This window comes from Marmota monax, unplaced genomic scaffold, assembly GCF_021218885.2.
Source record: "Marmota monax isolate L192 unplaced genomic scaffold, Marmota_monax_Labrador192_F-V1.1 WCK01_AAM20220418_F8-fsc00160, whole genome shotgun sequence".
NCBI lineage: Eukaryota > Metazoa > Chordata > Mammalia > Rodentia > Sciuridae > Marmota > Marmota monax.
This window is the reverse complement of record NW_026694183.1, coordinates 3,913,215-3,926,642: the sequence shown is the minus strand read 5'-3', so window position 1 is coordinate 3,926,642 and position 13,428 is coordinate 3,913,215. Positions and strand designations below refer to the sequence as shown.

At 45.6% G+C, this 13,428-nt stretch overlaps 1 protein-coding gene across 1 annotated transcript; it reads left to right on the top strand.

Moving 5' to 3' along the window:
* The first annotated feature begins 1,378 nt into the window (after positions 1 to 1,378).
* LOC124107820 (binder of sperm protein homolog 1-like) lies at positions 1,379 to 10,445 on the top strand. The gene is made up of 3 exons (XM_046466014.1): positions 1,379 to 1,457; positions 9,811 to 9,942; positions 10,306 to 10,445. The coding sequence occupies exons 1-3, from the start codon at positions 1,379 to 1,381 to the stop codon at positions 10,443 to 10,445; spliced, it is 351 nt and encodes a 116-aa protein (XP_046321970.1).
* Positions 10,446 to 13,428: the final 2,983 nt, after the last annotated feature.

Sequence of the window (13,428 nt, the reverse complement as noted above, 5' to 3'; positions counted from 1 at the left end):
TCTTGAAATATGGGCTCCAAATTGTCCTGCGTTGTAAGTGGATTCTGAAGGTGAAGGTGAAGTAGAAAGAATGTAAATTATCTCAGTATTTTTTTCCTATGTGCTAAGATGGTAATAGTTAAGATATCATGGATTCCACAAAATATATTAAAATAAATAGCACTGGTTCCTCCTTGCTTTTTAAAGATATGACTACTCTAAAACTTAAAATCATATACGTGGCTCAAGTTTCATTTTAGTAGACTTCCTTCCCCATTGTGGAGACCCTCAGAGCCCACTTTTCACACCCTCCCGTGTTTCTGTACCTTCAAGAGAGTCCTTCTTGGCCCTAGATCAATCTCTCACTCTCTCTTCACAAATCCTCTTTAAGGTTCTGCTCCAAGATCTCCAGAGTATGTGGGGATTGGTCAAATGGCTTTGGCCCCAGCCTGTCTGTAGGACAAGACAGTGGCTTCCTGAGGAGGGTGCTCTCCAAGTGGCTATTACCAGAAGGCAGTTTGGATGAGATCACCCTGAGGTTAATTAACAATGCCCCGAGATGAACTTGTGCATGTCCGTGAGGACATAAAATTCAGTCATGTATATATTAATGAACAGAGGCGAGGACTGGAGAAGTTTCAGCTGATTAATGAAAGACTAAAAGTCCTAGAATTTTCTATTGAGAAGGCAAACCTGAGAGACCTGAAACTAGGTCTCTGAACTATATTATCCAATTAGTCCTAATTTTAAAATAATATTCTACTATCCGGGAATTTTTAAGAGAATTCCATAGGCCCCCTTCTTGGTTTCTTTCAGGATTTGCCACGTTACCCTGGATCCCCAATAGGACCCTTGGGACCTTACCAAGGTCCCAGAGAGATACATCGTGAGTGCTCGCTGATCCCTGATGACTAGCTGCGGGGGAACCACTTGAGTCTCATGACCGTGGCTCTGGCTTGTCTCTGTTGAACGCCAGTCGAGTATTTCTTTTTATGTATTTCTTACTTTTCTGGCTGATGGTTAAGTTTCAGGGCAGAAAAAGAGGAAAGAGGAAGAAAAGGAGAAGGGAGGAGGAGGAGAGGTGGAAGAGGAGGAGGGAAGACAGTGGAGGGGGGAGAAGTAGGAAGAGGCAGAGACGGTGGAGAAGAGGGAGATGGAGTCAGAGGTAAGTGATAAGACGGATGAGGGAAGGAGGAGGAGGAAGAAATGGACGAGGGAGCCCAAGGGGAGGGAGGAGGGGCTTGAGGAATAGGGGGGCGTTGGAAGTAGACGTGGGCGGGGACAAGGAGGAGACTGGGAAGAGAGAGGAGGGGACAAAGTGCAGACAGTGGTTGTGCTGGTTCTCAGGGATGTAAAACTCAGCGGTGAGCTGGTGCCCATCATTCCTTAGAGGAGGAACATGGCCCAGCGCCTGGGGCTCCTGCTGGTGCTGCTGTGTGTCTGCCCGCCTCACCCCCTGGACAGTGTTCCCTATGAAGGTGAGAAGCCACGACAGCGCTGGGTGGGACCTTCCCAAACTCGAGTCTTGCACTCGTGCTGCGCCACGCGACCAAATGGGAGATGCCAGGAGAGTGCGAGTCACCCCGACTTCACGCACCCCGAGAAAGAAAAGGAGCTTTGTCTGTCTTTCAGGCATTTGTACCTAGGAAACATGATCCACCAGTAGACTCTAAAATAGGAATGTTCAACAGATGAAAAATGGAAATGCCAAGGGAAACATCTGTTGGCAGCAGTTGAGTAACTTGATAAATCGTGGCCCCCTTCACCCTGGTAGATTCCAAAGGCCTCATGTGAAGGTGAAAGGAAACCAATTTTGGTGAAGTCTTTTTTATTGCTTTATCAAAGTCATGTTGCTTTTCCTAAATCTAAGGGGATAATGGGACAAGGGAATTAACTTGGGGTTTGCCTCTTACCATTTGATTAGGATGATGCTTATTTGTGAAACCTTTTTTTTTTTTTTTATGGAATGGCCAAATGAAGAGTATTATACGTATTTTTTATCTACTCTTTAGGACATCTTTGCATTTAAAAATAAGTGAAACAGTGCTCATAAATGTTTTAAAAAACAAAATAAGAAAAAGGAAGGAAAATAGGAAGGGAGGGAGGGAAAAAGGGAGAGAGAGATTGAAAAGATGCTCTCAACCTCACGTGGTTATTGCACGCCCGGCAGCTGGAGTTTCTACTTTACACCAATTGAAAATTAACACTTTTTGACTTGGCCACAGGTTTCATCTTTTTAAAGTCAGAAATCCCTTTCAGACCTGTGTAAGAAAGAGAATGTGTAAGTGATAAAAGCTGGTTCAGGGGTTCCTAAAACTTCTCCACTTCCACTGTCTGTCCTCCTGAATTGTGGATGTCTTATTTTTCCCCAAAATCTCATCTCGGTGCTGTCCAGACCCCTAGTGGTAAAGCATTTCTCAAAACAACGTGTAAGAGAATAAACGCCCGTTGGTCTTGGGCGCCTTGGCCTGTATTCTAGATGATGGCAGAGCCCGTCTGCTTTTGACCTGCAGGACTGCTGCTTGTCCAGAGCCTTCCTCTGGTCTCTCATGGCCATCTGCTTCCTCATGTTACCAGAGCCTTGTTGCTTTTTTTTTTTTCTTGCACAGGGCACTGAAGCCAGGGGCACTTTTCCACTGAATTACATCCTCAGTCCTTTTCATTTTATATTTTGAGTAGGGGTCTTGCTAAGTTGCGTAGGGTCTCACTAAGTTGCTGAGGCTGGCTTTGAACTTGCAATCCTCCTGCCCTCAGCCTCCCGAGCCGCTGGGGTTTCAAGTGCTCCACTATGCCTGGCTTAGGCATGTTGTCTTTTGAGCCACTGAAGTGCACACTGCAAGTTTTGTTGCTGGTTGTAGTCAGTGCAGGACATAATGACCATGTCCCCACAGCAACCCTCCTAAGATAAGTAGATGCTACCTGGAGTAAGGGGCATTCTGATTTTGGAGACTACAGACCATGAGAAGCATTGTATTTTAGCCCCTTAGCAGCAATAACTTGGTAGGTTTGGGATCTGCTAGGTGCACAAGAGATTAAAAGTCATAATATTTTCACTCCATTGCCGCGGCTAGCAGGAAGACAGAGGAAAGAGTCCCTGTAGGCTAGGGGCAAAATCATCTACATTCCTGGCCCAGAGAAGAGAAGTGATTGAACTGGCAAGGTCTCACAGAGGGCTCGGTTGAGTGATCTTGTTCCAGAGATGAAAATCTGATGTGTTTAAAATGTAATTTCTCTACTGTTCCAAGGTGTTAGGTTGTCTGAGGGACTACAAGAGTGGGGTCTCTGCAAGGGACCCACTGGGCAGACCCGGACCTGCTCTATGCACCCCAAATTCTGGGATTGTCATCATTTCAGGCTCCTGTGCGGTAGGACCGCTCGCCCGCCAATCATTTAATTTCAGCAAAGGTTTGTGCTAAAAAGTGAGCCTTACATTACAAGAGCCTGTATTATTTTATGGAGATGAAGATGGATGATAGCTCAGAGCTGTCCTGTGTCCCCATCTTCCGAGAGCTGAGGGCTTCTCTTACCTGGATTCCACCCTGCTCGGCTCCAGACCAACTCTTAGGAGGCTGCTTCCCCTCTGGCCTCTCCTGGTTCCAACTGAGCTTCTCATGTGACTTCAGGCAAGGTCTTGAGCCTCAGAGGGCTCTTATCTCTCACTTCTGATGTAGGAGGACAATGGCTCTTGCTGCCTTCCAGAGCTACTGGGAAATTAGTTTCTGCCACTAATGTGTTGCTACTATCGCTATTACTGTGTGACAGCTACTATTACTATTTAAAAGGCGGGATATGTATTGAGATTTAGTATAGGTTGAAATCCCTTACCCAGAATGCTTGGGGTGTGGGATGTTTCACTTTTCATATTTTGGAATATTTGCATATGCATAATGAGATATTTTTGGGGTGGGAACCAAGTGCAAACATGAATTTCACTTATGTTTCATATACACTTTACCCAATAGCCTAAAGGTTATTTTCCTCCACATTTTTAATGATTTTGCACACACACACACACACACACAAAAGTTGAATGGTGTGGGATTTTCCATTTGCAGCATCATGTAGATATTCAAAAGTTTTGAATTTTGGATTATTTCAGATCTTGGATTTTCAGACTAGGCACGCTCAACCTGTGGTTAATCTTCACAGAGTGAGTCTGTCTACTTTAGATTTCTTATATACAGGACATCATGCAGTACTTGCCTTCTGTGGCTGGCCTCTTTCACTTGGCGTAATGTCCTCCTGAATTTGACAGCTAAATGGCAGGACTTCCTATTCCTATTCTAAAATCCCCTTTTACACATATTCCACATTTGAAAAAAATCTTTCATCCACTGATGAAACCCAGGTTTATTCAATATCTAGACTATTGTGAGTACCACCACGTGGGAGTGCAGATACCATGTCAAGGTTCTACCTTCTATTCCTTGGGATATATTTCCAGTGTGGGATTTCTGCACCATCCAATGGCCTAGTTTTAATTTTTGAGGAGCCTCCAAACTATTTTTCAACATGGCTGCATCGTTTACATTACCACGCCGTGAGGGCACGTGAGGGCATGGGGACACTTGGCTATTATGATTAGGTCCATGTCTTTGTTGTTTTCCTTTAAAAAAAAAATTAAAACGTTTGTGTTTTTGAAAAGTCCTTGTGCTATTTACCTTCCTCGGGAATCCACCCTTGCCTTAAGCAGTCACCAGTCCTGACCCAGGTGACTTTGGAAAGTTGGGTGGAGTATTTCTGGTTGCCTCCCACTTTTGAGCCTCAGCTTGAGAATGAACTCTTGAAAACTGTTGTCCTGGGGTGTGAGATAAGGTCATCTGCAGTTTCTACAGCTTGTGCTTGAAGTTGGCTGAAGGGAGCTTCTATAAACAGGAACACATTATTTTGGGCTGGTTGTTGTGATGGGCCTGGGGATGGGTGGTGCGGGTCTCTTGGGAGCAGTGGATTGTGTCGGTCAGCTTTCCATTAAGATAGCAAATACCTGAGGAAATCTGCTTATAAAGAGAAAAGGTTCCTTGGGGCTCACAGGGAGGCTTGGGTCTGTGTGCCGTGGCCCCTTCCTTTGGGCCTGCGGCGAGGCAGCGGGATGAGAACCAAGGGTGGAACTCAGCCAGTCGCCTGGTGGCCAGAAAGTGAGAAAGAGAAAAAGCCAGGGGCTGGAGTCCCACTGTCCCCTGGGAGGACACATGTCCATGATCTCTTACTGGGCCTCCCAATGGCACCAAGCTGGGGACCAAGCTTTTAATACAGGGGCCTCTGTGGGACACTCCAGAGCCCCACTGTGGCAGTACTAGGCACCCCATTGAAACTGTGACCCGAATCCTCACCTCCAGGAGGCCCGGGATGGAGTGGTGTCCCCCACCACGCAAAGTCACCTCTGTCCAAACCTGTGAATGTGACCGTGTTTAGAATCAGGGTCTTTGCAGATGTTGTTAGTTAGAACGGAGTCACGATGGATAAGGGTTGTCCCCAACCCAGTGACCAGTGTCCTTACAAGAACAGAACGCAGAGGCCACAGAGGCCACAGAGGCACACCCGGGGAAGACAGCCCGCGAAGACAGGTGGCGTTCTTCTAGGGGACGCGGCGTCCTGGCGCCACCCGCTGGACCATCTCGGGTCGCAGATTTCCCCTTCCTTCCCTAGACTCCCCTGTTGGTGAAGGAGCTGGCCACTCCAGCAGATGTTCAGGACCGAGATCTACAACTCCCCTGGACCCCTCCCTGCGTCCACCTCTGGGCTCCCAGGGTCCACCCCACCCCATCCCAGTCCTACCTCCACAACAGCCAGGCCGCGTTTAAAGAGCATGAATTAGATCACCGCCGACTCCTCAAAAAGCTCCTGAGAACCCCGTTACAATTAGAATCCAATAAAGGTCTACAAATCTCGGTGCTTCATCCGACGGATCTCTGCGTCCACCTGCCTCAGATGGGTGGGATGTAAATTAGGCTCTGTTCCACATCTATTGAATCTGAATTTTTAAGAGACTTACTACTGAATCTGAGCCAATTCATTCATATTTGTAAAATATAATTCTAGGAAAAGGAAATTAGAAACCCCTACAATCATACCACTAAAAATAAGCACTGTTGAATTTTGGTGAACACCTTCAAAAGTATTATCTTTTTTTTTTTTCTGGACTGAATATTGGTGAAAAATTTCTGTTTCTTTCATTTTAAATGATAGCTTTAGTAAAATAGCTATTTTTTTTTCAAAATTGTGTCTTTCAGATGACTCTCCACCACCTGAAGGTAAGTTGATCATAGTTTTAATGTTTCTTTTTAAATTTTGCAATAAAATGTGAAGTCATGGAATATTTATTTTCCTGGAAAGAAATCATATTTTTCAAGAAAACTAATTTTCATTTCCTTATACATAAGTTAAAGTATGTTTCATTTTAAAAATATTTGAGGAAAAAGAAGAGAGGAAATCATAATTTTATTACCAATACTTTTGAGTGAGTAAATAGTTCATTACATACAACTTCAAAATGTGATTTTCTTTTTTGTAAAAATTGGGTTTTATGGGACATCATGAAATAGAGACAGCCCTTTCTCACTGAAAAATAAGGTACAAATATTTCCATGTCTACTGCTTATGTGTTCATCTTTGTTGAGGCCAGAACATCATAAAGCTCATTTACTTAAAATTATCTAAGTGATAGATTTTTTAAGTTGATCCCTATTTTTGAGCTAACATTAGCCATGCAAATAAGCTTTCTGAACCAGGAAAGCACAGGGCTATCTATTGTCAATTCTCATTAGCATTATTGGGATGGGGCTATAATATATGTGATAGTTAAGAAAGAAATAATCTATAAGCCTGCATAAAAAATAGGCAAAGTTATTTTATAATAACCCTAGAAACACTAGTTTTATTAAGAAAGTTATTAGGAGAATTATTAAGAGAATTTATTAGTTTTATTAAGAGATTCTGGCTTTATGGCTGGTTATAAATAAACATGCAACAATCAATAGTTTTTCTCTATACTGATAAGAACCAAATATTAATGAAAAAAGTAGAAAATCTATTTTATATTAATAATGAAAATATTGTAGAATTAAGTCAAGAAAGGGTTAGGATTCATATATAGCAAATGAAAAAGTCATCGAAACACATAAAACTAGTTCTAAGAAATAGAAAATTATGTCATATTTTTGTAAAGAAGACATAATCCAGTAATAACATCACCTCAAATGAGCATTTTTATTTGATTCCATTTTATAGCCTCTTTAAAGTCTATAAAAAGTAAAATAAATTTCACTTTAAATTTTATTTCTCAGATTCTACAATTCAATTTCCAAAAGTAGAGGGTAAGTCAATAAAAAAAAAACTTTCATTATCAGAATTTTTTCTTTTCATTTTTCAAAAATTGGGGGAATCCATGATGTTCTTCTGGGGAAAAAGTCCGTTCCTCTCCTTTTATAAATACATGTCACCCTGAACTTGGGCCAGCACTAAATGTTTATTCTCTTTCATTTCTGCCTGATAGAGAATATCAGATTTTAAAATTTATATAGAAAGAAATCCAATAATGAGAATACTATGAGCAGAAATAACACTGGCGTAGAGAAACACTTTTTCCCACTAGGTATTGAGCATAATGTAAATACTGCATTATAAAAAGCATAGCTCCCGCCTGCAAGGAGTCAAATAATGGTATCAGTCGTGGGCAGTGGTGTTCTATGATGCTTGCCGGCTCCAGAAAGCACCTATTTCCCCACCACGCTGTTCTACTCGCCTCCCATAACCTGTAGCCTGCATCCCAGGATATGTTAGGATTTAAACGTACATGTTTAAACATACAGAAGGTTTATTTCATCCTCCATCTGTCGTGATTAAATATCTGCTTGGAGAAAAAAAAAAAAAAAGGTTGCATTCACCTTTTGAATCCTATACAAAACTAAATTCTTCATTAATCAAACTTCAAATGTAAAAGAAACAAAATCTTTTTTTTTTTTAGAAGAAAATGTAGGAAAACATAGGTATGACCCAAGGACTGGGATGGCTTTTAAGGAGAGACAGCTCATGTGTCGCACAGACAGACATGGCTGAGGTGCCTTCACTCTGCACGCTGTTGAAAGGCCAGAGAAAGGGCACGTGGGTGGGAAAGAGGAGAGGCTATTGTCCCTGGAGGAAACCATACCCATCGCTATTGGACTTCAGAGATGCTCTTCTAATGGCCTTGCTGAGTGGACTTTTATTATACAGGGGGAAGGGCTTCGGTGCCTAGGGATTTAGGTATGTAGAATGTTTCCTGCAGTATTTACGGTGGAGAGAGAGTCTGCTCCTGGGGAATACTGAGTGCACTGTGGTGAAAACCTCCTCATCGCAGAGCAGGAAGCAGCAGCAGAGAGGATGAGTTAGAGCTATACACATGAATCTGACCAAACTGCCCTGTGTCCCGGCATGAAGAGACCACAGTGAAGTCCACCTTTGCACATCCATGCAAAATGAATTTTAAAGAACTATAAATAAGTAGAAGGAGACCAGTCAAGTAGAGGGGAGGGCTGAGGGGAGGGAGGGAGGGGGAAGTACTGGGGACCAAAATGGAGCAAATGACTCTCCATGCTTGTATGACTATGGCAAAATGAACCCCGATATTATGTATGACTGTAGTGCACCAATAAAAGAAGTTGTTAATCATGCTACCGAAGGGTGCAGAGAAAGACAGATTCCTACAATGTGTTGTTGGAAACTTAAGTTATGGGTGTAAGGATAGTAAAAATCCATCTCTGTGTATTGCATTGTATATATATGTTATATGGTTTTACACACACAGACACACACACACACACGTGCTGTGTGGGTTTATAGGTAATGCAGTTTTTATTAGTGCATTATAATTATATGAACAAGTGGGATTCGTGATATATTCATACATGCACATAGCGTAGTTTGGTCAATTTCATTTCCAAATATCTCCTCTTCCCTCCTCCCCTCCCCATCAATTATTTACCTCCTTCAGTGTGTGTGTGGGGGGGGTTTGTTTCAGCATTCCCACAGATGCCAGAATCTGAAAATGTCAAAGCCCTTACATAAAATGGTTCAGTATTTACATATAACCATAAAGCTTTTGCAATCTCCCCATATGAGTTAAATCATCTCCAGAATATTTAAAATACCAAATGCCATGTTATATTGTTGTTACACTGTGTTTTTAAGGAATAATGACAAGGAAAGTCTGTGCATGTGCAGTACAGACACAATTTTTGTTTTCCTGAAAATTTTGGACCTGGGCCTGGTTTATCCACATGTGTGGATCCCAGGGATGTGGCAGGGAAGGAACAGAAGAAGCTGAAGAAAAAAGATACCCAGTGTGTGGAGACCTGCTTGGTAGATAAATGCCTGCATTTATGTTTCTAGCTTAGGGCAGGCTTTGAGGTCTAGAGCCAATGCTAAGCAAGTCTGAGTTTACAGCCAGGTGCCCTGGGCAAGCGTGTAATCCCAGTGACAAGGGAGGCTGAGGCAGGAGGCTGAGGCAAGAGGTGCAAGTTCAAATGTAGCCTCAGCAATTTATCGAGGCTGTAAGCAACTCAGTGAGACCCTGTCTCTAAATTAAAAATATAAAAAGAGTTGGGGATGTTACTTAGTGGTTAAGTGCCCCTGGGTTCAATCCCTGGTACCAAAAAAAAAAAAAAAAAAAAAAACTGTGTTTACAGACTGTGCATCCTCTGGGGAATAATTAAGTTATTCTATGAGTCTCACTATTGCATGGCCCAATCACCTTCCGCAGAGCTGTGGCCGTGGCCCTGACCCCAGGAGGATGTCACTTCACTTCCTAACCCCCATTAACGCTCCCAGAGAGATGAGGCACTTTGTTTTCTCTAGATGGCGAATGTGTCTTTCCATTTTGGTATAAAAATAAACTATTCTACGACTGCATCAAGTACGGTATGAGGCACAAGTGGTGCTCCCTGAACAAGACCTTCGAGGGCCACTGGAAGTACTGCTCCGAGACAGGTGAGCAGGTGCCTCCACCCGTGTCAGGGCTTCAGGGAGGGCCCAGGAATGTTCTGGAACAGAGCCCAGCCCCATTCAGCTGTGAAAATAACGGGAGCGCAGTACCTGACAGTGTGAAAATCTCGTGGCAGTAGAGACGTGTCAGGATTCCTCCAACCATACGCTCGTGGAAAGAAGCTGGAACCTCAAAACTGTGGGGTGCAACCCCCCAGGTCTTTCCTCCTATGCAGTCCGTGCAATGGGGCAGAGTGGAAGTGAGTGTGTGTGTGTGTGAGTGTATGATGGTGTGTACGTGTGTGAGTGTGTCAGAGTCTGAGAGTGTGTGCGCGTGTGTTTCCTCCTCGGACACCTCTCTCTCCGCAGACTTCGCGCCCTGCGTGTTTCCCTTCTGGTACGAGCGTTTGATCTACTGGGAGTGCACCGATGATGGCGATGACTTTGGGAGAAAATGGTGTTCGCTGACCAAGAATTACAACAAGGACCAGGCCTGGAAATACTGCTGACCCTGGTGAGATTCACCGGAAGAGGAGGCTGGAGCTCAATCTTTCTCATTGGAAATAACTTACAGATTGACTGGGAGAGGCGGACGTGGGATCCTCTTTAAAAGATTCTTTTTTCCCTTGGATGTGAATTGTAGGTGATCTGATTATAAGTTACTCCGTGTTTTAATTATGAATTATGGGGTTTTCATAGGGAGATCTGTGTTCTATCTTCAGCACTTTGGCTTGCTGAGTAAAATTAGGCCCTTAAAAAAAATAATAAGTGCCTGGATTCCGGGTGGTGATGATGGGTCCTGTGGGTTCCCCCGTTGCCCTACAGGCCCCTCGAGGGGCCGATGATCATGGGAGGTAATGCTTGTGCGGGGGCCAGGGGGACAGAGGGAACTCTGTAACTTGCACTCTGTTTTTCTGGGGACTTAAAACAGCTCTTAAAAATGGGGTCTATTAAAAACACAAAGTGAGGTCAAGTTCTAGGAAACCCCCTGGCCCCTGCGGCTGCTCCTGGTCTGCTTTACCTTACATTCAGCCCAAGTCAGCCCTCCCTGGCCCTTCCCCTCCCAGCGCCATTTGTGCCTGAGGAGGAAACCAGGGCCTGTGGACACAGCTGTCCACCTGAGGGAGTATCAGCAGACCCCCCCACCCCAAGCCACAGAGGGAGAGGTGGGGCTGGGACCACGAGAGCCTCCCTGGACAGCCATGAGAGGCTCTACCGTCTGGCAGATGTCACTCCACGTTGAAAATGAGAAACAGCTCAGGGGAGTCAGCAGTGGATCTCGGGTGAAGAGGCCCCTGGACAGGGAAGCTGTTCCTGGAGGCCTGTGGGTGGCGGCACTCTACCTGTCTCCTGCTTCACTCAGAGCCCAGGGTGAACCTGGACCTCCATGGGCCGGGTCCCCAGGGTAACAGGGGAGCTGCAGGAGCCCGGCCGGGAGTGCCAGCAAGGAGACAGGCCGGGCTGGAGGGTTGACAGGTGGCAAGCCCCAGATTCCAGGCCCCTCCTTTGGAAGCCAAATGGCAATCTTCATGTCCAGCCAGACAAGCCAGTTGGCTGTTCTCCCCAGCAGGCAGAGACTCCCGTTCAGCTCCTAAAAGGAAAGTCAAGGAGAAAGCAGAGCCGTGGCTCATCCTGCTGCAGGTGGACAGTCACCCACGGGGCCTGGGAGCTCAGGTTTCTGTTGCTATGACAAAATACCTGAGGGAAGTCACCTCGAAGGAGGAAAACTTTATTATGGCCCCCTGGCTTGGTCCACGGTCCATGGGGTCCCTTGCTTAAGGACCTGTGACAGGGAGAACTCCATGGCAGGGAGCCCGGGTGGGGCAAAGCTGGCACCTCAGGCAGCCCGTAAGTAGAGTGACACCAGGCCAGGCCCTAAACCACCCTGACAAGGGCATGTGCCCAGCTGACCCTCCACCAGGCCCTCCCCTAAGGTCCCACCAGCTCCCACAGCACCCGCCCAGGCTGCAGAACAAGACCTGAGTGAGCCCCTGGGGGACATTTAACATCCAGACCTGACTCTCGTCGGTAAACTGCGGTGGCCCCACTCAGAGGCTTCCATTCGTTGTTTCCACTCTCAGAGGGAGAAGCTCGGACCTCGGCACAAAAGGTGCGTGAGGAGGTCGCGTTGGGTGAGGAGAACCCGCCCAGCGACCCTCAGCTGCACCTGAAGGGTGAAAGGTAAAATGAAAGGAGTCCTAGAAAGAAGCCAAGGGGCTGCTCAGTGACATGAGAAGTGTCCCTGTCACAAGTTATGTAAGACAGACGACTTCGAGGAACACCAGAACCTCGGAGCACCAACGCACCCCGGGTCTGGGGAAAGCTGTGAGCAGACGTAGGTCAGGGGCTGTCCATCATGGCCGCGCATGCGCTGAGTCGTTGCCAAGTTTCTCATTCGTAGAGACCTTAGTGCACTAGAATGGGGGACCGCGAGCAGCCTGGTCTTTATTTTTAGTATCTGTTCCGATCTGCACAGTGAGCCCAGGAGCACTTGCTCGTTTAGACCTGAGCCACAGGGACCAGAGGGAGTGAGGGGGGTCTTCCTTCTCCTGCTCCTCTTCCTTCCTACTGTCCCCACAGAGGGACACGCAGCCCACACTTCAGGGTGTGTGCTTGCAGGGCTGGTCCACGCCTTCACCCAGACGCCAGCGTTTTGAAGGTCTTTTTAAACATGACCTGATCCCTTGTCCTGTGACCTGATCTTCATTTAGATAGATACTATGGGGATTTTCTTTGTAAATGCATAAGTCCACCTCACCTCTCACCCTGCTTCCACCAAATGTCATAATTTAGAGAAGGCATTCCCCCTCAAAGTATCACAATAGTACTAAATGTTTTGCTGTGAACAGTGCATGCCACCCTATGCTGATCTTTGAGGGAGGGTGTGAGTTGTGTGGTTTTCACTGGAATAGCTGAGTACCATCTCTAGGACACATGGTATATGCTGGGTGTGTGTGTGAAGTTTTCAATTATTGCAAATTATCCTCTATCAGTGTTAGGAACCTGGTGTGTTGGCACACGCCTGTGATCCCAGCGACTGGGAAGGCAGAGACAGGAGGATCACGAGTTCAAAGTCAGCCTCAGCAATTTAGCGAGGCAGTAACAATGCAGTGAGACCCTGTCTCTAAATAAAAATACAAAATGGGGCTGGGATGTGGCTCAGTGGTTGAGTGCCCCTGAGTTCAATCCCCAAAACCAAAACCAAAAAAAAAAACCCTGAAAATTATCAATGTGACATGTTGTGCTTAAATAATGGAATGCAGAACTTATGCGGTCATTAACGTAATCCACAATGATGTATTCAATGACCATGAGAGGAAAACACACCTTCTTATGCTGCCCAGCTCCGAGGCGCCTGTGGTTCTCCTGCTCTGGTAACTCGTGAGTTAACTCTTGGGGTAGAGCAGACCTCCCATTAGGGAGGCAAAGGGAGGACTCACCATGGAGGGGAACTGATGGGTTTTGGGTCTGTGCAGGGTGAGTTGGGCTGTG